The 26,810-nt window shown below is 44.3% G+C and overlaps 3 protein-coding genes across 5 annotated transcripts in view; 1 reads left to right on the top strand and 2 right to left on the bottom strand.

Moving 5' to 3' along the window:
* Positions 1-1,269: 1,269 nt before the first annotated feature.
* On the bottom strand, positions 1,270-10,692 carry LOC308173274 (E3 ubiquitin-protein ligase MARCHF9-like; the record flags this gene model as incomplete). Its single annotated transcript, XM_080548279.1, has 4 exons — positions 1,270-1,601; positions 3,212-3,404; positions 3,573-3,728; positions 10,351-10,692. 4 exons carry the CDS (start codon positions 10,690-10,692, stop codon positions 1,270-1,272), a joined length of 1,023 nt encoding a protein of 340 aa, XP_080404405.1.
* A 6,010-nt stretch (positions 10,693-16,702) lies between these two features.
* Positions 16,703-26,810, top strand: part of cdk4 (cyclin dependent kinase 4) — a 359,603-nt gene continuing 349,495 nt past the window's right edge. The window contains exons 1-9 of one of the 3 annotated variants that reach the window (XR_013937867.1): positions 16,703-16,896; positions 18,094-18,162; positions 18,627-18,847; positions 19,272-19,407; positions 19,625-19,792; positions 20,389-20,498; positions 21,071-21,121; positions 21,228-21,363; positions 21,908-23,994. Coding sequence is in view for 1 of the 3 variants with exons in the window: in XM_080547866.1 (XP_080403992.1) it covers positions 18,630-18,847; positions 19,272-19,407; positions 19,625-19,792; positions 20,389-20,498; positions 21,071-21,121; positions 21,228-21,363; positions 21,908-22,009 (921 nt within the window). In the remaining 2 variants the exon portion in view is untranslated. Of the gene's footprint in view, positions 16,897-18,093; positions 18,163-18,626; positions 18,848-19,271; positions 19,408-19,624; positions 19,793-20,388; positions 20,499-21,070; positions 21,122-21,227; positions 21,364-21,907; positions 24,284-26,810 lie in introns of those variants that run through there. The other 2 variants (XR_013937868.1, XM_080547866.1) reach the window with 2 other exon arrangements.
* Positions 24,290-26,810, bottom strand: part of LOC308172908 (tetraspanin-31-like) — a 6,012-nt gene continuing 3,491 nt past the window's right edge. Inside the window, exons 5-6 of the mRNA XM_080547868.1 lie at positions 25,933-26,043; positions 24,290-25,282 (exon numbers count right to left, since the gene is read on the bottom strand). Coding sequence (XP_080403994.1) covers positions 25,208-25,282; positions 25,933-26,043 — 186 coding nt within the window. The 3' untranslated portion in view covers positions 24,290-25,207. The remainder of the gene's footprint in view (positions 25,283-25,932; positions 26,044-26,810) is intronic.

Here is a 26,810-nt window from a genome sequence, read left to right as displayed (position 1 = left end):
GCCATAACAATGGCTAGTGCAATTGTTTTGTTACTCACCCGTAGGCCTATTGGAACAGCTCGGATCGATCCCATGTCACACCCAATCACTCCAGGAAGTTATTAGAAATTAATCTAATCCTCCTAACTCTCACCAATACCATACCGTGTCTTATTGAAGCAGGGCAGCAATTCCCAGGACCCAGTCCTAGAGACACTAGGCACTGTGCATGAAAACATCATATAGCCTATATTGTTCATAATACTTATTTCAAAATAACAATGTCAAAGAGGGGTATAACGGAGTTCCAAAATAAAGCCATAACATCACATAGGGTTTACCATGATGTACAGGTTTCTTTATTGCAGAAGATGAATTGTACTTTTGGAATTTCACTTACCAGTGATATAGTCGTATATCTCTTTGTTTTAAATTGTTTTATTGCACTTTTTTGCTTTTATTCTTAACAGGTTTTTTCCAAACTGCTTAGTGCAGGGACATTCAAGGTGTGGTGACAGAAGATGACTTCTGCCTGTCTCTCTGTCAAAGACACACACCTCATGAGAGAAAAGGGATGGGGGGGGGACACAGAGGTGGAATGAATTGGGGGAGGGGAAGCAGAGAAGGTGCATTATTTTTGGTGGCATGGGGGTCAGGGTGGATGTAAGAAAATGTTCGATTTTCATCATTTTTCTCCTTATCACGTTCTCTATTATAAAATCAAAATCAGTAACAATACTTGCATTTTTTTTTCTTCTTTTTTTTTTGTTGAAAAAACAACAGGATTAATGACAATGCTCGTGTGTAATTCAGCTGGCGAAAGAAAAGCCCTCCAGCTTTTTAAAACCCAAGCTGTTTTCTTTTTTGTTCAATTTTTCTTATTAATTGGTTTCGTCCTACAGTCTTGTGTCTGTAACTTCGGCGTTTTTAATCGTGTCGCTCTCCCTCCCTCCCTCCCTCCCTCCCCTCGTGTCTCATGTGAGGGGGAGGGGGGGGTTTCAGAAGCAGGATGTCTGCGTCCATGCCCTTGTGTTTGTTCCCTCTCTCACCCTGTCACGTGTTTGGGCTCAGGGAAACAGTCAGAGCGGGTGGGGGGGGGGGTGAGGCCAGGGGCAAATGGTGAGAGTCATTAGTTTTTTTGGGGGGGGAGATTGTATGTGTGTGTGTGCGGGGGAGGGTTGTTGGCTGTTGGCCACATCTTCCTCCCCCCCCCCCCCGCTTACCCTTCATCATAACCAAAGCTCTCTGCCCCTAGCCCCCTGACCCCCTCCTCCTCCGCGCAGCACGGTCTCATACGGTGGTCACCCTCATGACCACCTCGCGGGCGGTGGTGGCGCTGATGCGCGGGTCTCCGGGCCGCAGCTGACTGAGGATGTGCAGGATGGTGTAGCCACAGTGGTGGTTGAGAATAGTCCTAACGCGCTGGCCCGTCCGCCCCCCCCTGTCCGCTCCGGATGAGCCGTGGGGGGGGTTCCTTCCTCCGCGCCCCCCCCCTTTGCTGGAGCTGATGGGGTCCCCGAGGTCCTTGGCTTTCTCGTAGTTCAGTACTTTCCACTGCTGGTTCACCGCCTGCCAGCGCTTGAAGATCCGGTAAACAGACGATCCTTCATGGATTATGAGGCCTGGACAAGAGCCAGACAGAGGACGAGAGAGAAAGGGAGAAAGAGGGAGAGAGAAGCAGGATACATTAGTGGAGGTAGAGAGGGAGAGTGAAGAGGCGTAGGAGAGAGATGGAGGAGGGGTGTAGACAGATAGGTATGATATTGGAAAGTGTGGCTCAGTCGACGGAGAAAAGAGGAACACATAAAAGACAACGAGAGAGAGAGAGTACAGTAAGAATACACTCTGGGAAAAACAATTTGAAGAAGAAATTATTGTTGACCACCTCTGCTGCACAAGCGGGCTGTAAATATTTAAAGAGGTTCAGAAAGAGTCTCAGGCTCAAGGCTCTCAGCGCTGTACATTTGCAGGGCAAACATATCGCACAGGCCGTGGCCTCACCAAGGGTACAAAAACAAACAGAAACCAACCAAAACAAACTACTCATGCTGCACAGATGCTCACTCTCTGTGTCTCTCTCTCTCTCTCTCTCTCTCTCTCTCTCTCTCTCTCTCTCTCTCTCGCACTCTCTCTCTCTGTCTCTCCCACTCTCTCTCTCTGTCTCTCTCTCTCTCTCTCTGTCTCTCTCTCTTTCTCTCTCTCTTACTCTCTTAATCTCTCTCTCTAGAGAGAGAAAGAGAGAGAGAGAGGTAGACAAGGTATTCCATTATGTTATGCAGTGTTATACAACAGTTAGTTCCGACCAAGTAATTTGATTGGACGAGAGGCATTCCATGAGTGCTGATATGCAGTATAACAGCACTGGGACTGGGGATGTATCACTCCGCCGCACAGATGTTCTACTAAATGACCGTTAATTAGACTACATGTTTGTGTTCACGTTACTAGGCAACCGTCCATTTGAAGTTCAGTTTTTATGATTAAATAAGTAAACAAACAAATCATAATCTGTTGTCGCTTATTACTGTTAACTAATAAATCTGCGCTGTAGAACTGTTGTATAAAAGCAATATCACACTCGAGGTCGTGCTGTTATACTGAATATCAGCACGGCTGTGATCGTCTTCGGTACTCGGCCTGCGGCCTCGTACCTATGACCGAATCACAGCCGTGCTGATATTCAGTATAACAGCACGACCTTGAGTGTGATATTGCTTAATTACGTTCAGGTCAGCCACTGTAGTCTCACTGTCAGGAGGTCCTGGAAAGATGCAAATAAGTCTGACCAACTACTGATGATGAATATGCGCCTATGACAGCCAGCATGTTTTCCTCAAAACTTAGTCCGTCTTTCACACATTTACCATTCAACATTCAAATGGTGTCCATGTGTGTCTTTCTTGTCTTGTCTAGACTTACAGTATGATGTGGCCACCCCGAAAAACTGCATATCCTTAAGATTTTCAATCCAACTCTAATTTAATCTAATGTATTCAAACCTCTCGTCACACTGATTAAGAATACAGAGTAGGGGGCGCTTGGTGGCATAGCACACTAAGGCGTCAGCCATGTAACCGCAGGGTCCCCGTTTCGATTCCGTCGACATATCCTGCACGTCATCCCTCCTCTTTCTCACCCATCCCTCCTCCTGTCAATCTCTACTGTCTCTATCTCAATAAAGCAGAAATGCCCTAAAAACATATGAAGAAAAAAAAGAACTCTGATATCTCACCTATGCACACTATGTCCATGAAGCCGTACATGCCGTAGCAGATCTGGAAGAGCAGGTCCTGGCGCTGCCACTTGGCAGAGGGGCTGAGGGAGGACCAGACCAGCCAAGAGATGCTGGCGATGAGGAACAGAGAGCCAAGGATGATGGCAGCGATCTGCACCTTCTCTATCACCGTCAGAGAGATGGCCTGCCACTTGGGGGGGAGGGAGGGGGGAGGGGGGAGGGGGGAGGAGATAAACACGTGGAGATGGATGTCAGTGTCACAAACGCTACAAAGAAGAGTGTACAATTACTTTAAAAGGAAAAAAAGGCAGACAGACAGACACATGCACGCACACACACACACACACACAATATATACCTGCAGAGGGTTCTTGGTACTGATGGCCAGGACCTGGTACTTAAAGTAGCACAGTTCACAGCTCCAGGAGCCTCTCTCACTGATCCAGCGGATGAGGCAGGGCTGGTGGGTACAGCGCACCGAGCCGCAACAGCGACAGGGGCTCAGCAGCTCTCCCTGCAGGACACAGAGAGCAACGACATTCAGAGAAGGCTTCAGACCAACCAGACCAGCAGGCTTCTTCTCCTAGTTCTGAATCATGCATCTACTACAAGGATGGGCAACTCCGTTTTTTCGGTCAGTAGTTATCAAATCAGTCTGAGGGGGGAAAGGAAATGTTTGGTGAGTCAGAATATGCAGGAAGGAACTCTGATGCAATGCAATTAGGAAGACAATGCAATTAGGAACACGCCCCTGGGAAATACAACGTTGCAATGCAATTCTCTGTCAATATCATTGAGGTAAACTTCATTGAGTGATTATATAACTGCTACTGGGGACAACATCAAACAATATTCCTTTTACTGCTATCTGAAAGCTGCTCGAGCCGATTGGCTGAATCCTACGGGACAACGACGGCAAACGAGATCCGTCATAAACAAGATCAATGTCATGTCATCGCCACTGGCTGAGGGTCAAGGGTTACGGTCAAGGCACTGATCCCATCATCTGGTCTTTTATCCCCCCTCCATTATGTCCTGTCGTCGTTATTTATTTCGGTAAAGAAAGGACGGGCCCAGGGAAAACACATCTCCATGGTAATAAGATGATATGAATGTGCCAGGATGGATAGCGCACTTTAACATAATACAAAATGGAGTCCGGTGATTGTACACACTCCAGAGGTGACTGATATGGTGTGATGGAAGCGGGTGTGTTTAGAAAGAGGGCCATAAATGTCAGTCGGTAAGTACGGAGGGGGCATTATCGTAAGTACATAATAATGGTTGGAGGACACTACACAGTACACATTCACTGACAAAGAATAGCCTACTCCTCGAATACTAAGCACGCATGCCACATGTTATGGTCATGGATTGTTCATGGCAACAACTGGTTAGTGGTACATGATTTGTGGAGGAACGATTGTTAATGGTTTTGGGTAGAAATACCCCCACACGGAAATGGTCGACACCATCCCCCCGGTAAAAATATCAGTATATATCAGTATTTGTTGCAATGATAATTCTGAGATAGTCTAGAGAGAGCATCACCGTACTTAATCACTGGTATGGTACTTAGCTATGGTTTGTTTGTGTTTGAAGGCAGGAACCTGGTGCCTGGAAAGGGATAAGGAGGGGAGATAGAGAGCGGCGAGGGCTGGGGAGGATTACCGACTAAATGCAACGGAGATAATGAATGAAAAGAGAGTACCAGAGAGGAGTGTGTGGGAATAAGCCTGTATGTTTTAGTAAATGCCCTCATTACCACAGTGATAATGATTCCGCGTGTGTCTCCCCGTTGCTGTTGTTCTTGCTCTTTTCTAAATGCCTAAAGTGCAAACAGCTTTATCTTTTCATCCCCCCCCCACCCCCCCTCACTCACTTCCTCACTGTTTCCCCTTCCCATTGTTTCTCTTACACCCCCCCCGCTCTCATCTCCATCTCTCCTCTCTTAGCAAGCTGATGCTGTGGTGAGTACAGTTAAAGCTCGCTCCGTTTTTTTGGGCTGTGTGTGTGTGTGTGTGTGGGTGTGCGTGTGTGTGTGCTTGTGCGTGTGCATGAGTGCGTGTGTGTGTGTGTGTGTGTGTGTGTGTGTGTGTGTGTGTGCGTGTGTGTTCAGATTCCAGATAGCCACAGGGCTGCTGTGGAGAGGGAGAGGAGACGAGTGGGGAGAGAGAAGAAGGGGGGGACGGGTGAGGGGAGGGAGGGGAGGGAGGGAGGGAGGGGAGGGGAGGGAGGGGTGGTTCGGTGAGTCAGCGCACACGTCTCCCTGCCTGTTTGCTGTTGTGGCATGGCTATCCAGGAAGCCGGCGGCTTGTGTCGCTTACGATGTAAACCCTACTATTACACTCACTCTAAAAACACACACTCCAGCATTTAACTGGTGCATTTTCAATGGGCATACTTAATATAGAGGAATCACTGTGCTGGTACTTAGGGAATTACTTCCACTTTCATACGCCAACTTGAGACTCATTTCTCTCATTCCCCTCTCTCTCTCTCTCTCTCTCTCTCTCTCTCTCTCTCTCTCTCTCTCTCTCTCTCTCTCTCTCTCTCTCTCTCTCTCTCTCTCTCTCTCTCTCTCTCTCTCTCTCTCTCTCTCTCTCTCTCTCTCTCTCTCTCTCTCTCTCTCTCTCTCTCTCTCTCTCTCTCTCTCTCTCTCCTCGCCTCTTTATTGAATGGTGGTATTGAACAATAACAAGTTACCGTACCTGAAAATATGATCTGAATTCCACAACCACATAGCAAGCTGTAGCACATTCCAGGTAAATGATAGCTCGTTCTCTGGTGTTCCAAAAACAGCCAAATAAGCCTGAATATAATGATGTCATTCATCAACAATCAGAACAGCAGGAGAGGCTGGTGGAGGTAGAAATCGGAGGACAGGCTCATTGTAAATGCACGGAATGGAATGAGGAACGATATCAAACACACATTCCATTCCATGCATTACAATGAGCCCGTCCTCCGATTTCTACCTCCACCAGCCTCCCCCTGCAGTACAGTATATACAGTATACATATCTTATTATCAGGGATATGGGGGAATATGGGTGTTACAAGGAATGCGTGAGAATGTGAGTGACTGAGTAACCGAATATGCCGTTGTGTAATCATAGGTGGGACAGATATTTGATTCCCCAAACACGCGGATTGCCCATCACAACAACGTTACATAAATAGGCTTTGTTTTGGGGCGTATAAATATCCATGCAAAAGTGGATGCTTCAGCTAGCACGGACTGAAGGGACTAGGGCTAGACAGTAGCAGCGGCCACATCAGATGGACTAATTCAAGGGTAAGCCAATCTCCTCCTCGGGCGTATTACCGTTATAAATCAGATAAAGTGGACAGCTAAGGAACCGATGATGCCTTTATGAAAGGGATATCATTGAGACGCACAGGTGAACCTGGGATATGGCACGATAATTCGAAGCTACAGAGCAATCAGGGAAACAATTACCGTTGTCATTATGAATGCAATCCTGCCGTGTATCACCTGGGGAGCCGATGATGAGCCCCGTGCATATCCGAGAGGGGGTAGTGTCAATGTTATGACTATCAAATGCTGCAGCGGTCAGATAAACCGATGGTGTTATTATAAATTAGGTAGCTATGGTGCATATAGCATGTATTACATTAGATTAGATTAGATTAGATTCAACTTTATTGTCATCGCAGAGAACAAGTACCCCAGACAACGAAATGCAGTTTAGCATCAAACCAGAAGTATCAAACCAAATAGTTATATCATATAAAACATGATAGTGATAAGTGATAGGTACAGTATGGCAAGTACGGTAGTTAGAGGTATATAACAAGATAGTTGTGTGTATGTTAGTGTATGGTATGCTAGGGCAAGGAAGAGCAATGGTTACGGTAAAGAGGGAGAGAGAGAGAGAGAGAGAGGTGAGGTGAGGGAGAGGGGTGAGGGAAAGAGAGAGAGAGAGAGAGTGGGAGGGGGGGCGGTTTCATGACACATTGGATGACAAATCCAAACTGTCCATCTCCCAGTCTGGGGTTAACGGTGTCAACGGGACATCAACCCTGAACCGGCGCTCCGGAGGGCCGGGCGAGCATGAATATTTCATGGTTCCTGACAAGGTGGCTAATTGTGTTGGTGGAGGTAAATGTCAAACACCGGGGAGGACGGGCCGTCACCTGTTGAGACACTTAACCTGTGAAATCTAGAAGGAGAATCTAGGGAGAATATTTCAGAAAATATGACAGGGGGGGGAGAAATATGATAATTTTTAAAAACTTTTACTTATTGTGCTGTTTATTAATCCGCACAGCGTGGATTTTTACCCACCTTTCTTTTTTCGTTTCCTTTTCTCTTTTTTTTTTATTCCTCTCTCTCTCTCTCTCTCTCCCCTTTGTCTCTTTCCCCTCCCCCACTCTCTTTCCCCATCTCCTATCATCTCTCACACAGACACAGACACACACACACACACACACACACACACACACACACAGACGCACAGACACACACACAGACACACACACACACACACACACACACACACACACACACACACACACACACACAGACATACACGTGTTTGTGGATATGTTCACAATTACACAGAGTTACTGCTCCCTGAAACACCAGACGGTGGGGTGACAGAAAGGTTGTTATTGTCTGGTCTCAGACACGATTTACAACATTTCCATCTGACAAGACAGACAGCATGAAAAAACACAATAAATGTATTCATGCACAAGGTGATCAGACTCATCCAAATGGTAAAATACCAATTTCTCAATCGCCTCTGTTTAGAAGAAGTGCACACAGGTTTTGAAAGGCTTGGCAGCAATATCAGTATATGATTGTGTAGCCTTTGTGTTAGCTTTCATACCTGTGGGTTTCGTGGCACAATCACAATTATTCCTAGATCAAAAACAGCAAGATAACCAGTGCAATCAATAGGTCAATATCTCAACATCTCCTTTCCTTGCATGTAGGACAGTTGTTGTCCATGTTAAAGACAATCCACTGTGGGCACTGTAGGTTCCCCCGTCTCTCCAGAGATGTTAGAAGAATGTCAGAATATGCCTACAGTCCAATGCCTTACACATCAGCACCCTCGCACAGAGCACAGAGCCTCGGTATACACACTAGCACACCACCTCACAGCAGACCATAGAGTTAGTTCGCCTTTTAAAGGATATTCTCGGGAACCATACTTGTTCAAACTTTCATGTACGATAACACTCGACCTCTTCTACTTTTGACCACTATTTTTTCTTTTTCTTTTACCTCCCTCCTATAAGCTCTTCATAGATGTGTCAGCCTAAATGAAAGGATTTGGCCCATTTCATATATACATGTAAAGGTCTTTATTTAATAAGGATTATCACTCCCTGTGCAGAGGTGGGATAATACTTGACTGAGATCTGTGATAGGGTGGTTCGTGCATTATAAACAGCGCTCCCTCTCACAGGCCCGGAATCTTCTTCATTCCTCTCATTCATCTGCACAGTAAATCTCCATTATGACACTCGTATCAATCAACTCCAAGCAATGTTGTCATCTCGGCTCTTCCAATGGACCCACGTGCCTGCTTTCAAAGGACACCACCAAGCCTAATTAAAAGTGTTCAAGGGTTATGTCTAATTTGATTCTCTCCATGTATAGCTGTATTATGGGACATGGTGCAGCAGAGACTGCTCGATAATACCATTGGCATGCCCATAGAACTAGACTAAACATGGACCTTTGTATTGGCTCTTTGACAGTTTTTGTATTATTCAGTTTGCACATCAGCCTTACAGGAAGTGGGAGTTGGTAGATGTAGGCTACCGGTTTCTAAACCAGAAAATATAGACCTAAGAATTGAGGAATGATCTTTATTGGTCTTTTCTTCACCATATTTCACAGAATCTTCCTCAGCTAACTGAAATCGGGCTACACAATGACAACGGTCATTACATAGCTTTACCGGAATGTGTAGCCTGCATATACTTTCCTATCTATTTCAATATCTACAGTATGTCCTGTTGTCACTGCTGGATGCAACAGTGTTGCAAATCATTTGACATTACATTTCTGTTTCCTATGTTATGCCAGTGATGAAATCCTAACAAGATGTTTTTCGACGGCTAAAATCCTCGAGAGAGCCCAGCTGTTACACAGGGTCTGATATTGACAGAGAGTGATGGAGAATAGATCCAGTCATAACAATCAGACAGGGATCTAAATGCTTTTTCTGGGTTAATGTGGTTGGCAACAAGTACAGGCAGAAGCACTTACACAGGCCATACAATATAGGGAGAGAACCGGGGGGCATTACTCATCCATTTCATATGTGGGATAGGTCACAAATCAATGTTGGTACACATGGACATCCTTATTTAGGATTCTGAACAAAGATCCTACTAAAGCTCTCCTTAGGTGTGGCACTGGAGGATCATTCTGTAAGATAACCAAAATATAACTAGCATATATATATATATATATATATATATATATCATATGTGTCCATGATCGGTGAAAGCAATGCAGTGGAATTCCTGCTGTGACCAATCCAATCATGTTAGATCAGTAATAAGACAAAGGAAGGGAGGAGGGAAGGATGTGTTATGAACGTGTTGGAACCGGGCCAAAGCTTCATAGAATCCAACTTATGGTATCATGTGTATCCAGGTCATGACATTTTGTGGAAATGAATGGTTGGACAAGAAATAGCATCCCTTTGTTTTGATGGGTAACATAGCACACCAGTGGACAAAGGAAATCTCAACATGTGTCCGGCATCTTCAGTAACTAATATGGTCCTAACTTTAAGTGGTAAGAAACAATAGGGTGGGTGTAGGATGAATGTTTTCGAACCCTATTCCTCCATGCTACAAGAATTCCCCCGCTCAGGAGCATGTCTAACTTACAAGCCTTGAAGGGCGCTATAAGTAGCAGGGAAGTACAGGGCCAGGGTAAGGATGAAATTGGATTTGAACTCTACATAGATTCAGGAAGTGACTGAAATCAATTCATTTATTGAGAAGAAAGATAGATAATTGAAAAGGAAATTGTTGCATTCATCAATTATTGAACTGGACTTCAATTAGGTAATGTTAATAGGACAAAATTGACCCCCTCAGCCCTGGTGCATGCAGGAGCTATATATGACTGATGCTTACCTGTTCGAGGCCCTGGAAGCAGATACGGCACTGCGGAGAGCTCATCCCACTGGCCAGGCTGCTGAACGACACGGCGTCCAGGCTCGTTTGAAGTTTGGCGTCTTTCTCCTCGAAGGCCAGGCTCCGCGGCCGGGGGTCTGTCCCGTAGTACTCCTCCTCGTCGTCCCGGGTGGAGCAGTCGAACGGAGGCCACCCGCAGCCCCCTACTCCGAGCCCTCGCATGCTGCTTGTTCGTCTGTCTGGGTCTGTATCTGTCTCGGTCCCCCGTCTTGAGCCAGACCGCATCAAAACCAGAACTTTCAGTTCGTTGAAAAACATACGGATCCGATACTTAAACATCATGAGCTACATAGGTGATATTCGGCTTTTGGGGTGAAAGACCGTATCATCAGTAAATGGAGTTGGATCAGTCAGGCATGTCTTCTGCACGATTTGGGAGAGCCAAGACTCAGTCTTTTTGTATTATTATTATTATTATTATTATTATTATTATTATTATTATTATTATTAGGCTATTATTATTAATAGGCCTATTAGGCTATAGTTATTATTGTTATTGTTGTTGTTATTATTATTGTTATTAACCTATTATTATTATTATTATTATTATTATTATTATTATTATTATTATGATTAGCCTACCCAGTCCTATTTGGTTCAAGTGGCCTGCCTGCCTAGCTGGGTTATGGTTATCAAAACAAAATATCAGAGGTGAGGGATATGAAAAGCATGGCTGCCAGCCGAGCACAAATCCCGGTCAATATAAATTCAAATATGACAATGTAAATAGAGTAAGGCTATCACTCTTTGTTACATAGATAGGCTATTGTATCATATGGTTACAGCATGTGTGTAGGCTATTAAGCCAATGCGGAAGTTTTTTCATGGATGGGCAAAAAGGCTGTTTCTTTCGCGATTCAGCGGATGCCTATAGATACAAAACAACAATATGTTTCAGCGTGAGCGATGGTCATAACTCAATGGCAATAAGATCCAACTTAATCGCTTCACGCACATTTTTCGATTCAGTCGCGTTTGGCACGAATCCAAACCTGGAATATATTATAAGAGAAGCTTGGAGCTGTCCGAGGTTCGCAAGGAAAATGTGTTTTTCTATCTCGCTTGCAGAGACGGGGGGACGTCGGAGGGGGCTCAGGAATAATATAAAAACGTTATTAAAAAAACAGATGTCGCTATGGTATCAGTAAATCCACTGACTGAGTCATATTTGGGGTGTTGCTTTCATCTGTTCAGGCCGTATAAAAAAGGCGAGTTTAAAATTAGACGAGATGGCAATCATCTCTTTTGTTTGTCCCTCAGAGGCATGCTATAGCCATCAGATGATCACCCGTGTTTACCCCCTTTTTTTTCCTTACTGTATTTTTTCCGGCTGATAAATACAGAATACGTCCCACACCGTTCCCCCTCCACACAGGTCCGAGAGCCACTTTACAATCCAACGTGTTCGCATTTTAAACAGGATCGGGGGACGAGACACCAAAAATCTGTAGAAAAACACACATCCATTGCATTTCCATGCTGTTTTTTCTGTCTTCCTGCAACGATTCCTGCACAACATAGCCCCTATACCAGGAAGAACGAAGGTGCAGGGATTCAGAACCCCCCGAAAAGACGGAACGAGGCTAAACGATCACATCGTCATCCCAGATCAACTTAACTTAGAAATAACGGGGTCGTTTACAAACAATACGATCACGTCAGTGAAATTCAATCAATAATAATAAACGCTATTTTACATGATGGTGGTAGCGATGAAATTCTTGCTATACTGATAGCCTTATAGCAGATGTTCCCTCCATCTAAATCGATTTTGTCGAGGACGGACAAACGGCGGACCCTATCCGGGGAAAACATTCTATTTGAAACACACACATGTTTATCTTTTATCGTTGTCGTCCCCTCATTTTCTTATGAATTTTGCTTTCCTCCTTGCTGTCTCTCTCGGTTGAGGAGAAAAAAAAATGATCCGCCGTTTTGCTGCGCATTGGCAGAAGCCGCTGTCCGAGGTGCTGATTTCCATGTGACGTGGCGGCCACGTGGTTGTTAGACTATCCCGGGAAATCTGAACGCTGCCTGCGAAGCCTAGGCCTATGCATTCTGCTACGGGACAAGGGAGTGAAGCCATGCAGCCTGCTACGGGACAAGGGACCCAGGGAGTGAGCTGTTGAATGCATTGAATAGAGGTAGGCATACAGGCTTATAATCTTATTAAAACATTATTCGAACAAGGTATAGGTGGCTATTAGCCTATAGGCTGCGCGTTCATTCATTCAATGAGCAGACACCTGACCTCACCTGCAGCATATAGGCTATAGCCTACTACACTATAATGTGATGATGCCCTCTGACACTGAAACGTTGACCTCCACCCATACCTACATCATGTTATTTCTCGCAGTTGAAGTAGCCTATCGGTTGCCAAACAAATCGAACAATTGAAAATAATTCGGTAGGCATGATAAGGAAAGAAAAGAACAGTGCAACAGGGAAAGTCCTAACATAGTTCAAGAACAGTCAGATAAAAAGTCACATGAATATGGAAGTGGAGGATGTGAGAGATTAAAAATCCCAGTATCGCTGCATCTGACCCCCGCTGAGTGGCACCCTGTGTGGAGATCTCCAGGGGGCGGATGCACTGTCGGCTGGATGCTTCTTTCAGCTAAATCGGCTCCACATGAAGCAGCCGAGCGCAAAGAGCCTACACCGATTCGAGCAACCAAGGCCAGGGATACAAATAAAGAATGAATTAAAACTGTTTACAGAAAAAGACTGCTATTTTTGTAAATATAGGCTAGTGGAAAAGAAACATACGCAGGAAATAGGCCTCTAATTATCTAGAGTCTAGACCTAGAAGGTTATGATGGATTTAAAATGTGAAAATATTGAGTTTTTTTTTGTTACCTTTTATATACCCTCGAGTAATCTGTAATGAACCAAAGTAACAATCAGGCCCCACCAGCAGACATTTATGATGTATGAGGCCTTTTTACTCCATTGATATAGCCTACGGTTTACTTACCGTTCTGTCTAGCCGATGCTTTTACAATCGTCAAGGCCAGCTGGGCCCATCCAGTTTACGGGCGCTCTCCATGGTGCTGAAACGAACATCATTACGTCGGAACACGATAACCTCGGTCATAAAAGTCTGATCCACTCCTCAGGTTGTTCTTGTAAAAGACAATGTGTTTTCAATCAAACTTTTGGCATTTAGCAGAGGTCTTTACCCTAAAGTGACTTACAACAGTATTTAAGTAAGTGAATCATCTATCCACCAATCATAGCAGGCAAAAGTAATCTACAGTGTATGCTCGAGCCAGGGGCCAATCGCAGCGTTGTGCTAGAAGAAGAAATTATTATTATTATTATTATTATTATTATTATTATTATTTATTTATTTGTTAAAAATACAAACATCAACAAGACAGCAAACATGTGTACATTAGAATCAAAGAAAAAAACAAAAAACATTTACACAATATCTCCAGCATTGATGGGATGTTCTCCTGTGATTCTGAAAAGACCACTGTAAAAGAGAATGGTGGTTGTGTCACAGGGGCATTGGCAATATTGGCTATTGGTCAAGAGTAAAGCAACGCCATATGTCACACTGGCTATAAATATCTGCTGAAGGATGTGCAGGTTTGTGTCCATCGGTCTATACACTCAAACCACACAAGAACACACAATAGACATAATACATATGTGCACTATCACACTTATGATGCATATAAAGGCTCAGACATACACAGACCACAGACACACACACACATACACACACACACACACACACACACACACACACACACACACACACACACACAGACACGCTGCGCCGCCCCGGCTGAGCAGTCTGTCTCTGTGCACTCAGCCACGTCACCCACACCAAATGCACACAGATTGTGCTGGCAGACAGTGTCTTCAAAAGCACAAAGAGAACTATCCCAGTTCTGCTCCAACTGTCTAGCAGCGGCGTGTTTACAAAAAAAAACATTTATTTTCAGGATTTATTTTCTTGTGTTGGAGAGTTTTCTCGCCTTGAAGATAATCACTCTCACTTTCTTTTGTTACGGAAGGGTCCTTCCGAGTGCACCGGTCGAACCATTGTTTGTCTGTGATTGTGTTTTTCTGTTATCGTAAGGGAAACTGAGTCATAGTGTGATGGTAAAAAATATCACATACCATCCAAACAAAAGTGAAATAGTGTAATCCGAGAGGGCAGATCTTTGCTTTCTCTAAACTGTACTTAAATGGAACAAGAGATAGCTACAATGTCCAGGGCTCTTATGTTCTCCTCACAACTCCTACAGATGAGCTTCTATACAATAAAGATATCATAAGGTTATCGTCCTCCGCCTCTCTCAGACTTAAGATCTTAAGATCATCCTGTGCCTCTGTGCTCTTCAGGCTGACAGGCAGGCTGCAGGCTGCCCGGGCCCTCCTATGTCTCTGCTGGTGGACAGATGGTCACCCCAACTCAGTGCAGCTATCGCTACCGTTGGTACACTCAGCCACTCTGAGTGAAATATACCCCGGCATATGGGCCTGCGTGGCGGGGAGTGTCCTGGCAGAGGGCCCTCTGGAGGGGTAGCAGGCAGGATGGGGCCCTGCCTGCGTTTTGCCTGAGATTCACTGTGGTGATGGAAACTTACTGAGACAAGAGCTTGCCACCTTCTAGAATGCTATTATAGGACAACTTTCCAAGATGGAGGATCATGATGAACAATGTATGTATTTCAGATTGAGATTCAGATTCAATTTAATTGTCCTTGGCACGAGTACAACTACAAAGACAACGAAAGATATGCGGCATCTAGCAGTGCAGTAATGCATAGTGCAAAAGCCATAAAGGTGTGGACAGATACATGTACAGAGTGATATATACAGACAATTGTATGTATTTAGAGGCCAGGTTCAGTCACCGAAGGGTAGTGATGTTCGAGAATGTTCGAGAATCATACCTGGTAAGAAATTCTTGTGTTGTTCCATTTTTGGACCTTTGTTAAGACAGTGTAACAGATGTAAGTGTAACAGTAAGCAAAACTTTGAATGCGAGGCTGTGGCTGACTTTCTCCCCATGCCATTAGGGGGCGCTATTGTAACCCACCACTTTTCCCCAGCAGCTCCTCAACCTCAAAAAGGAAATCCTTCTCATGTTTTTAAGCAGGAGGTGAAGAAGAGTATGCTTTCTAATAAAAAACCACGGGCGTAATCCTGTTCCAGGTGTGACATTCCTGTCATTCACGTTGTACTTGTCCCACTGCCATCAAGGCTCTGTGTTCCATGGATGATTTGCGGAGAGGCCTACTTTCCTGATGTGTCTGATGCTGGTGACAAATCAATTTCCACACCTGGGATTTATTAATGCTCTCATGATGAGCATGCTATACTTCTAACACTATGAGGTGTTGCTTTAACACTCTTAGACAGAATGTGAGTCCCCTCGTAAACACGATGCAATTAATTCTGAGGAGAGGTATGAGGGATGTGGGTGGGGGATGCATTCGCCCCAGTCTCGTTTACAAATAGCCACCAAATAAGGTTTCAAAGGTTTGAAAGTCATGCCATTTTTTACATTGGAGATAAATTGAAAAAGTAATATCTGTGTCTGTGTCTGTGACACCCCCTCCTTCCCTGGACATTTATAATTTAGTCGAGTTGGTAAAAAAATCCAATGTGAGGTTAATTAGTTGGCTTATAATGAACTGAATGCTCTGAGTAAGTAAAAATGTAAAAACACACAGGAATGAATCATTTCAGTAGAGTCACCCATTCTGAATACTTCCTTTGGAATGCAGGGGGGTTTCTCCCAGCGAATCAGAGTGGTGGATGAGCCTAGCAACAGCAGCTCTCCGCCAATCACAGTGCGTTTGGGCGAGCTGGGCGTGGTTTCGAAACGGCCGGTCATCATTTACCACGGGGGCAGAGACATCAGAGCGACACCCATGTTAGATGGAAGTCTTCAATTCTATATGATCATAATAAAATAACGTGTCTCTGGAAGAAAGAAAGTAATCCTAAATTAGTATTATTATTTTGAGAGATAAAAAAAAAGAATTTGATCAAGCACATATTATAATAAGACAGATTCAGATTCCCCCCCCCCACCCCAAAATACTGACTCAGCTTCATCTCATTATAAAAACAAGAGCACGAAAGTAAATGTATGATAGAAACAGCATGCATTACTGGAGAGACACATTCTATTAAGTTCACTCGGAGCGCACGTTAGAAGTTAATTAATGGTGGGGGTATTAAAAGTGGCTTTTAGCGCACTTAGCTCCGCCTTGAAGCGACAGGAAGCGCCTGGCTTCACCAAGAGAGTTGTCAGTGTTTAGAAAAAGTCAAGTCAGGCCTGAAGTTAAATCGAATGATTTGATCGGAGACATCCGCAACAGTTTCTTCCACCCAACCTTCGCATAAACACCCGCGCGAAGTTACTTTGATACTCAGAGGAAGTGGAAAAAGATGATTTCGTTTATGCATTAATCGCAATTTGGGCTAACCTGCTGCAAAACAACAAACGTGGTAAGTATTCTATATCAATAAAAATATTGTAAAATACTTCCATCAAATCTAACCCAGATACGCATTTAATGCAATGTATTCGTGTTAGTTATGACGGCGCATTGTTTTGTTATTTTAATCCAAAATCATAGCAGCAAGTTCAACACTCTCTGCAATCTTATCTGCATTTAATGTATTATAAGCTCTTGATTTTTTGGGGGGGGATTGCCAATGAGCAATATAGGCTACAGTTTTTTACACTTACAAGTTATTGCCACGTCAGGAGACAGAGTGTTTAAAAAGCGTTGGAGAAGTTCTGTGGCCTATCCAGTATCCACTCTGTCCGGTCCGATGAATTAACAAAGAAAGTCAGCTATGGACGAACACCACGTGTTGAGCTCAGGAGCTTTCGTTTTGTTCTGCGTCTTGCCACGAGCCCTATAATAAATGTCTTGATTTTTTTTTAAATTGAAATAGTTTTAAGGTGCTGTTATAGTATATTGGTCATTCCTTTCTGATTGCAAAGTAATGGAGTTGAGCGATTTGTGTTATTACAATAGTGTACAGTTAATAATGATTAATAATGTAATAACACCTATTTAAATCCCTAGAACATGTTAATACGATGTTGTTGCGACAGTCAGTGTTACTGCACACGTTTAGGAGCAACTCAAAGTAGAGGGTTGCCTACATCGATGGCTTTGGCCTAACGAAAATATTTACTTTTCTTCCTGTGTGTTTCTTTCCGGCAATAACATTCTTTCATCTTCTTCTAGATCCTAAAAAAGCTTATGGGCTTTTAAAGTTATCCTATTATAATGTAATACTCTAGCACCAGTTTTAGATGTCTGTGGGGCATTTAGGCCTATAGTTTTGTGTATTAAAGGAGCATTTTGCCTATTTGCCAGATGTGATATGGTTTCTTGGCCTATGGTTGATATACTATGCAGGTGACCACAGCAGGACTGTTTGCGTTAGAGTTTATGATGGCTTTATAGTTTATAATCATAATTTATACAGTAGTTACACTTGACAGATTGCTGACATTGTCCACATAAGCGTTTCTATAGATAATAGATAGACTAACTACGTTTGACTCTCCTTCTGTATCTACGTCCAATAGCGATGGCCCTATGGTTACCTAAAATAATCTAAAATGTAACTTTCTTTCTTTTTCTGTCTCCCTTATCCTCAACTCTTTCCCATCCATGTCTGCAGGGAGCCAGTGCTAAGTGGTTGACCACAGGAATGTCTTGTTGACTGAACTCTTGTCTCGTTGGATATCAGGTCAGATTCCAAACCCATTCTCACACTCACACACACACACACACACACACACACACACACACACACACACACACATACACACACACACACACACTTTCCGACAGCTTCTTCAGCTGTGGAATGCAGAAGTGTGACCCTAGCTAATGAGGCGCAATGCCAGAGAAGGTGATGGGTGGGAGGGAGGGACGGACGGACGGACGGGTCAATGAGCTGGATCTAAGACAGGTGGACCTCCATTTTGGAGAACATGGGGGAGCAGAAAGTGGGTTGGTAGGGACAGACTTAGATCTCTGTAAAAGCACTCGGTACTAATTGCTCTCTCTCTCTCGCCCTCTCTCTCTCTCTTTCTCTCTCTCTGTGTCAATGTGTCTGTCTTTTGTTTATATCATTCCCTGTTCTCCCTGCTGTGTTGCTCTCTGCTCGTCTGTCCGTCCGTCTGTCCGTCTGTCTTGTCTGTGAGACAGGCCATGGCCCACAACAATGGGGTTAAGTATGAGCCAGTGGCAGAGATCGGAGGAGGCGCGTACGGGACAGTGTACAAGGCTCGGGACCCAGAGAGCGGCCAGTTCGTGGCGCTGAAGAGCGTACGTGTGCAGACGGACCAAGATGGCCTCCCCATCTCCACGGTCAGAGAGGTGGCTCTGTTGAAGAGACTGGAGCAGTTCGACCATCCCAATATTGTCAAGTAAGACAATTTTAGTCGGTTAACTTTTATCTAAAAGTTGGGTTGGTTGGGTTGTGTATCCGACACTAATGATTACACGCACACGCAACACACCCTGTGTGCCCCCGTTCTCTCACTAATAACACATTAGATGTGATCATTAACTGTTGTCAACCTTCTCGTTCGCACTTTTCTTCCTCTCCAGGGTCGGTTTTTGTTGTGACTTGTGAAATCTGGCTTTGACATGCCATCTTGTGCAACATTACACCCACACATACGTAACCTAAGACGTCTGTGGAATGCACAAAGGCTCGTTGGTTTTGTCTTTTGAAAAGCAGGTTCTGTAAAAATGTATTGTACTGACTCACCACGGCATATCTCTCGCCTTCAGAACAGGGGTGAATGACTGGGTGGTGTCTGTCTGTTTCTGTACTGTGTGCCGTAGGCTTATGGATGTGTGTGCCACTCTGAGAAATGACCAGGAGACTAAAGTCACGCTGGTGTTTGAGCATGTGGACCAGGATCTCAAGACCTACCTAGAGAAGGCCCCGGCCCCAGGCCTCCCCGCCAGCCGGATCAGGGTAAGAACCGGGGGGCGAAGAGGCCAGGGGGTCAGGGACTGAAATTGAGCCGGGCCGTGTAGGCATACAGGGCTCCCTCAGGTGTCACGTCAACATGGGCTGACCTTCTCAGTCTGGATTGGATGTTGTTGGAAGGATATTCACTTTGACTTGACTGACTGGGCTGGACCGAGGACCCTGGTTGCGCAGGTTAAATGTGTCCTCCTGTGGGTGTTAGGACCTGATGCACCAGCTGCTGTGTGGCCTGGCGTTCCTCCACTCGAACCGCGTGTTGCACCGGGACCTGAAGCCAGAGAACATCCTGGTGACCAGCCGTGGCCAGGTGAAGCTGGCCGACTTTGGACTGGCGAGGATCTACAGCTGCCACATGGCCCTTACACCTGTGGTAAGAACACACACACACACACACACACACGCGCGGTAGCCTAGAGGTTAGAGAGGCCGGCTAGCAATCGGGAGGTCTCTAGTTTGATCCCCGCCTCCAGGAGGGAGCTGCATGTGCCCTTAGGGCACCGACTATGGCTGACCCTGTGTATAAATACCAAATTCCAACAATTGACTGACGAGTTGATTGCATAAACAAATGTGTATATATATATATATACTGAAATTGAGCCAGGCCCTGTAGGCATACAGGGCCCCCAGGTATATTATACAGTATATATGTTACGGTACATGTGGGAAAACTAGGGTTAGGTGCTAGGGTGCTACGGTTAGGGTTAGGGGTAGGGTTAGGGTTAGACATGCCAGCATGTACCAAGTCGACGTAGCACCTAACCCTAACCCTAGTTTTCCCACATGTACCGTAACACACACACACACACACACACACACACACACACACACACACACACACTCGTAACACTTTTGAAGATCGAAAGATCCTCAATCTGCCCTCAATTCTCTACCTCTCTGTGTCTCTCAGGTGGTAACTCTGTGTCTCTCTCAGGTGGTAACTCTGTGTCTCTGTGTCTCTCTCAGGTGGTAACTCTGTGGTACCGGCCTCCAGAGGTCCTGCTCCAGTCCACCTACGCCACGCCCGTGGACATCTGGAGCACTGGCTGCATCTTTGCCGAGATGTTCCGACGCAAGTGAGTGAGCGAGCTGGGCCGGTGTGATTTTTTGTTATTTACATTTGGTATTGATATTAGTATTACCATAGGGAGTCATATTTAACATAATAATCAGTAAGAATTAATCATCAATAAGAATACAATAATAATAACATTATTAAAAAATGTTATGTAAGGAAGCTCTTTGGTCATTTGCGCAACTTGAGAATTGCCAACATGCAGACTTTTTCTCTAGACAGTGTCACAAATGACCACAACATGCAACATGACTTTTCGTGGCGCAAGCCAATCCCTGGCAAGAATGTGCCTCCTCTCATTTCTAGCATTCTGCTGTCCCCTAGTGGCCGAATTGGGGTATTGTACGGTACCGCTGTGGGACTCTGATTAACTGGGGACTGGGGATTCATATCAGTGCAGTCACACCAGGGCAGAGTCATACCCAGGCCCAGACCCTTTAATCTTTTATAGACAAGGTCATAAAAATAGAACAGGATGGGACTGATTGGGCATGGAGCCTGTGAGTCACAGCAATGGACTTTCATTTCCCAGAACCACCACCACACTAACCACTTTTCTTTTTTTTCATTTAGACCTTTGTTCTGTGGAGACTCTGAGGTGGACCAACTGGGGAAAATATTTAAGTGAGTAAATAAACTAAATGAATCTCTCCATCTGCTCCAACATCCTGTCTGTTGGGAGAACCGTGGTACTGACTGCAACGCACTCGGGTCTCTCTCTTTACCCCAGTGTGATTGGCTTGCCGCCAGAACAGGAGTGGCCTGCTGATGTCACACTCTCACGACAGAACTTCAGCCCTCACAGCCCCCGTCCAATCACAGACTACGTTCCTGAGATCAATGAACAGGGGGCGGAACTGTTGCTGGTAAGACATCTGGGTTATCTAAACCTGAGGGGTATTCCATCAATGGAAATTATAAAGGAAAATCCAAGCTTATTTTCTTTTAGCGACATTGATGGGATACCCCCCAGCCCCCCAAAACTTTGTTTTTGAAATGCAAAATGGGAGAAGTGGATGAGCCAATGCCATTTGGGATAGTGTGCATCCTGGCTAAAGAATTGATTTACTAAACTGGTAAAATGAGGCATGTTAAGATTTGTTGAAGCTATGCTTACGCCTCCCTCTAGCCCCCTGCATGCATTCTGTTGTCTATTTATTTTATTTTTTGTCTGTTATTGTCTATTGTGCACTTGTTTGTTTTGGTCATTTGTGTGCTGCAGAGATCAATATCCGAGAACGAATTCCACCGGCTTTGGTCGTGTGGCTAATAAACTATCTTATCTATCTATCTCTCTAAATGAAGTAAAGATGACAGGGATAAACAACACAGATAGGTTCTTATTCTTTCCCCACTCATGTTGTAGTGTCCATAAGATTTGAATCCAATCTTTCTTTTTCTTCCCCACAGGAAATGCTGACCTTTGACCCCCTGAGAAGGATCTCTGCCCTGAACGCTCTAGAACACCCCTACTTCCAGGAGGTGGAGGAAGAGACTCAAACCAATGGTTGAAACGGCGGTGAATGTCACGGAGGAACGGGACAGCGAGGAAGTGTATAAGCCCTGAATCCAGTTGGTGTACTTTTCAGACCACACAGGTCCTTTGTTGTGTCCTCTTTATTTTTGTATGTTACTACACAACTCCTGCAGACAGACGCGTACCCAGTAGATCCTCTGGAGGAGGTCTAGGGGAGGAGAAGTGGGTTCTTAGGACCAATGAAACTGAAGAGGGATGGATTTTATTATTTTTTCCCATTCCCTAAGTGCACCCAGAAACACACATTCAGCATGGAATAACTGCCGAGTCATTATTTTAATAATATATTATATAGCCTAAACGTGTTTTTTTTTTTTAAAGTACGCAGGCACAACCTTTGTGGCATTTGTTGGACAGGTTTGCGGGCCAAAGAATGTGTTTCTGCACCAAGCATTCCTACCTTCATTCCAAGAACACCTTGCAATCTCTGAGTACTGCCAATACTAATAAAAGCTGCTCCAATCATCAACTAAACCAGCCTTCTCTAATTGTGCCTTTTTAATTCATTGTGTACTACAAATGTCTGTTGTCTTCTATGCTCTTCTATCAGGAAAAGGCATTTTTCCACACACGTGTCTTATTTGTAAGTTATTGATCTCTAACTCCATTTCAGAGAAGAATGACAGGACTGCACAGGCATACCTCTACAATTGTGACATTTAATGGGAAAATTGGATCCACAAAATAAAACGTCAGTTGGTAATCAGGTACACAGTGGGTTGAAAGGCAGTTACAACTGCAGAAGAACATAACAGAAGAGAGATGATGAGGATAATGGCAACAGGAAGTTAAGACAAGTTAGAACAGGAAGTCACCACCAGCCCACATCTGACAGAATGAGTCAACTTGTCAAGAGATATTCTATATATTCTTTGTTGTCAATCATGTCCAGATTTTAGGGGAAGAAACTTCTTTCAAAGACGGTACAAAAGTGTTTTGGAAGCCATAGAGCTTGTTCCTTGTTTGAACATTCCTCCAGCATGGTTTCAATAACATTATTTGGAACTGACAAATAAATAAGGCAATAAAAACAACAAACAAAGGTAGGCAAAGAACCCTTGGTAAAGTTAATTACAAAACAATTATACATGATAATATGGGAAATTATGACAAGTAGTTGATCAAGAGAAAAGTGATACAACCAATTCTCTGCATGTGTGTTCGCACAGATGGAGTAGAACAATCTAAAGTAAACATTTCCCCCAAAGGCCTTGGAATGTCTCAGTGCCTCTCTATGAGTGGCCAGTAGTCACCACCCAACCACAATGTCAACTGCCACATAATGTCAGATCAGATACACCACATCATTTTCCTTTTCCCCCTTTCCATTGTTACAGATTACTGTAAATTAATTCCGATATATCTTGCAGTTCATCTCAACAAAAGTAACACGGCCGTTCTTCCTCAGCTCTGTCCAAGAACAGCACTTCCAGTTATCATTTTTTTCTTAATAATCGTAGGAAGGGATCAATTTAAACACTCCAGATTGCAGTTGGAGAATCATTTTTTTAGCTTAAGGGTCATCTGTTGGTCATCTAGAGCACACAACAACAAGCTTGTTGTCCATGGCGTCCTTCCGGGCCGCCTGCCAACCACTCGCTCTCAATCACGCCCTTTTAGGCCTCGATATCAGACTGGCACTGTTCGAGGAGTACCAAATCCTGTTACTTAAATTAACAAGTGTGTGTGAGAACCGTCAACACTGGTGAACATAACAAAATGAACATGTGCAGCAACAACAACAAACTGTAAAAATGTTTTTTCTGGGTTTTTTTCCCGTGAAAGCAACACCTGTAAAGGTGCATACCAGCTGGACAGAGCAAGGTGAAAAACATTCTGCCTCACCATAGCATTTTAAAAAGCATCCCTAGTCCTATAGACTCTGGCGAAGACAAACCTCTGATATTTCATAGTGAGATGTCTTACTCAGTGTGTAAGCTTCTGTACTGTCTATAGTACCGTAACACAGACAACGGATCTAATGTATGTGTGTTGAATAAAGTGCAATGGGAAAATAAAGATCACTTGAAACCTCCTTTTTCTCTCTCTTTTTTCGTATTTGTGAGACAGCAGCTGATGAAACCGAGAACAAGTGGGCAGCCGATCAAACGTTCAGACTTTCATTCTGAGAAATGTAAATAAATGTCAACGTCGTTGAAAATCAATGACACGCTCGCTAGTCAACTAACACAGCTTGTTTTGTGAGCCTGCTAACAATGTAATGTAGTGTTACAGTTAACTAGGTAATAGTGGGGATTACTCACCAAATCCATTGCATATTTTGGCTTGACTAGCGAGAGTGTCATTGATTTTCAACAACATTGAAATGTATTTACATTTTTCAGTATAAAGTTCCGAACAGTTTGATTGGTTGCCGACTTATTCCCGGTTTCACCAGTTGCCGTGACACATACGCTCATCAGTGGCACGATACATCTGCTGTACCTTTCTCTGTAAGGAAACATTGGCCACACACTGCACACGACGATACAATTAAAATCCTAAAAGCAACAAAGAAAAAAAAAAAGATGATGAAGTCAATATATTGGCACAATTTCAACGTTAACAAAACCGTTAACAAAACCCTTAAAAGATAGATTGTTCTTGCATTAAAAAAAATGAAAGAATCTACTCCTGCCATCACACGTTGGTATGCTGGTGGTTGGTACACAGGGTGCTGCTGTGTGTCTGTGTGTCGTCTACCCACATCAATGACAGAAAGCTAGAGGAGTGGGTGGGGGGGAGGGGGACCATCCTACCTACAGCATCATACTGTAGAGATGATGAGGTGTAGGGGGTCTCGGTGCAGAGTAACACGAACGTTCTTCCTCAGTGCTTGCCAGTGTGGGTGAGTACGTCCACGTGAGCTTCTGTGTGTTTGGATTCACATGCGAATTGTTCATTGCCAATACAAAACTATTAGCTGACATATACAGTATATGATGCACATATCTACTCCATATACATCGTGTGTAGTTCACTTCGCCTTGCACCAGTGGATCCTAAGTGGGATGTTAATTGCCATCAGTCTATGTGTCTGTGTGTTATCCTTTTTATATTGGTGTGTGTGTATGTGTGTGTGTGTGTGTGTGTACTGTACATGTATGTATGTATCCAGTGCCATGGTTTGTGTTGTGAGATGTTTCACTCATTAGCCTCACTGGTCACCGTTTCTATAGAAACGCACTGGGATTGGCTCTCGGGTCCTTCTGGTTCCTGTAGCGCGCGGCCAGCCACACACCCAGGATCTGAAACAGAACAACACTCATGAGAAGTGTGTGTGTGTGTGTGTGTGTGTGTGTGCATGCGTGTGCATGCGTGCGTCCAACGTGGTGGTGTTGGTCATGAGTATTTAGTGATGGGTTAATATTATGTGAGGGCTGTTTGAGGGCTTATATGTGACAGCAGCTGGTGAAACCGGGAACAAGCTGCCAACCAATCAAAATGTTCAGACTTTTATTCTGAAAATGTAAAATAAATGTCAACGTTGTTGAAAATCAATGACACACTCGCTAGTCAAGCCAAAACACTGCAGTGCAATGGATTCAGTGAGTAATCCCCACTACTGCCTAGTTAACTACGACACTACTTAACATTGTTAGCAGGCTCACAAAACAAGCTGTGTTAGTCGACTAGCGACAACGCTGAAATGTATGAAACATTTTCAGAATAAAAGTCCTGACATTTGATCGGCTGCCGACTTGTTCCCGGTTTCACCAGCTGCTGTCACACATTGCTGGAGGTCGTTCCCCTCTCACAGCAGCAACAACAACAAACATTAATCGTGTGCTGGGTTAAAGGTTAAAAGTAAGACACTTTTTAGAGAAGGGACAACTGTGACAAATATTAACTCACAACAGAGTGACATACAGTACATCATTCACGATTGACCTCTGACCTCTGTGAAGCTGAAGAACAGTCCCAGTCCTCCCAGGACCTTCAGGGCCTCTTTGGCGTGTTTCAGCATCATCTCTCCACAGGTGACACAGTCTTTAGTCAACGTGCAAGCCTACAACCGCAGAGGGGCAGAGAGAGTCCAGCAATTAGACAGTTACATACCGTGTGATGCTGTAACTGACCTTTCGTTTTCTATTCTCGTGTCTTGTACGCTAATGTCTGTTGAAAGAGCACGTCTTGTATGCTAATGTATCTTGAAAGTGCTGGTATTGTTTCTTAAGCCCTATACACACGGGACTAGTATTATCTGGTGACCTCTGTAATTTAGAAGTGTCCCCCCCCCCCCCCGCCGAAGTCTGTGTTTCTTGTGGCGCATTTGCGCAGCATAAGCGAAATCTGTGTTTTCCTGGAATTTACGGACATTCCCCCCGGATATAATGTCATGGCTCAGTGTAACATCCGCTTCATGAACAACAAGCACAACAGGCATTGGTTAGTTCTCTAAAAAAAAAGGGGGCGGAGAAAACTAACTCACCCCAAATTACCGACATGCCGAATCGCGCTGAACTACAATTATCCCAGGACCGGCATCAGCTAAACAGGGTAGGTAATGGGTAGGCAATTTGCGGTGGAATTTTTACTGACATTTTTACGGACATGGCCGATTCGCACAGGATAAAAAAACACAGGCGACCTCTGGATTAAGAATATATATACAGTATATATATTACAAATTACGGACGTCTCCACATAATACTAGTCCTGTGTGACTAGGGCTTTAGTCTAACCCTACTAGTTAGGCTTAAGGGTTTTCTAGAGAGCTGTTGAGGTCAGCAGGGTGGAGAGTTACAACCACATCCAGGAAGCAACGTCAAACCT

Source organism: Nansenia antarctica (genome assembly GCF_963989245.1).
Source record: "Nansenia antarctica genome assembly, chromosome: 18".
Classification (NCBI taxonomy): domain Eukaryota; kingdom Metazoa; phylum Chordata; class Actinopteri; order Argentiniformes; family Microstomatidae; genus Nansenia; species Nansenia antarctica.
The sequence above is the reverse complement of the archived record's forward strand: the minus strand, read 5'-3'. Positions and strand labels throughout refer to the sequence as shown.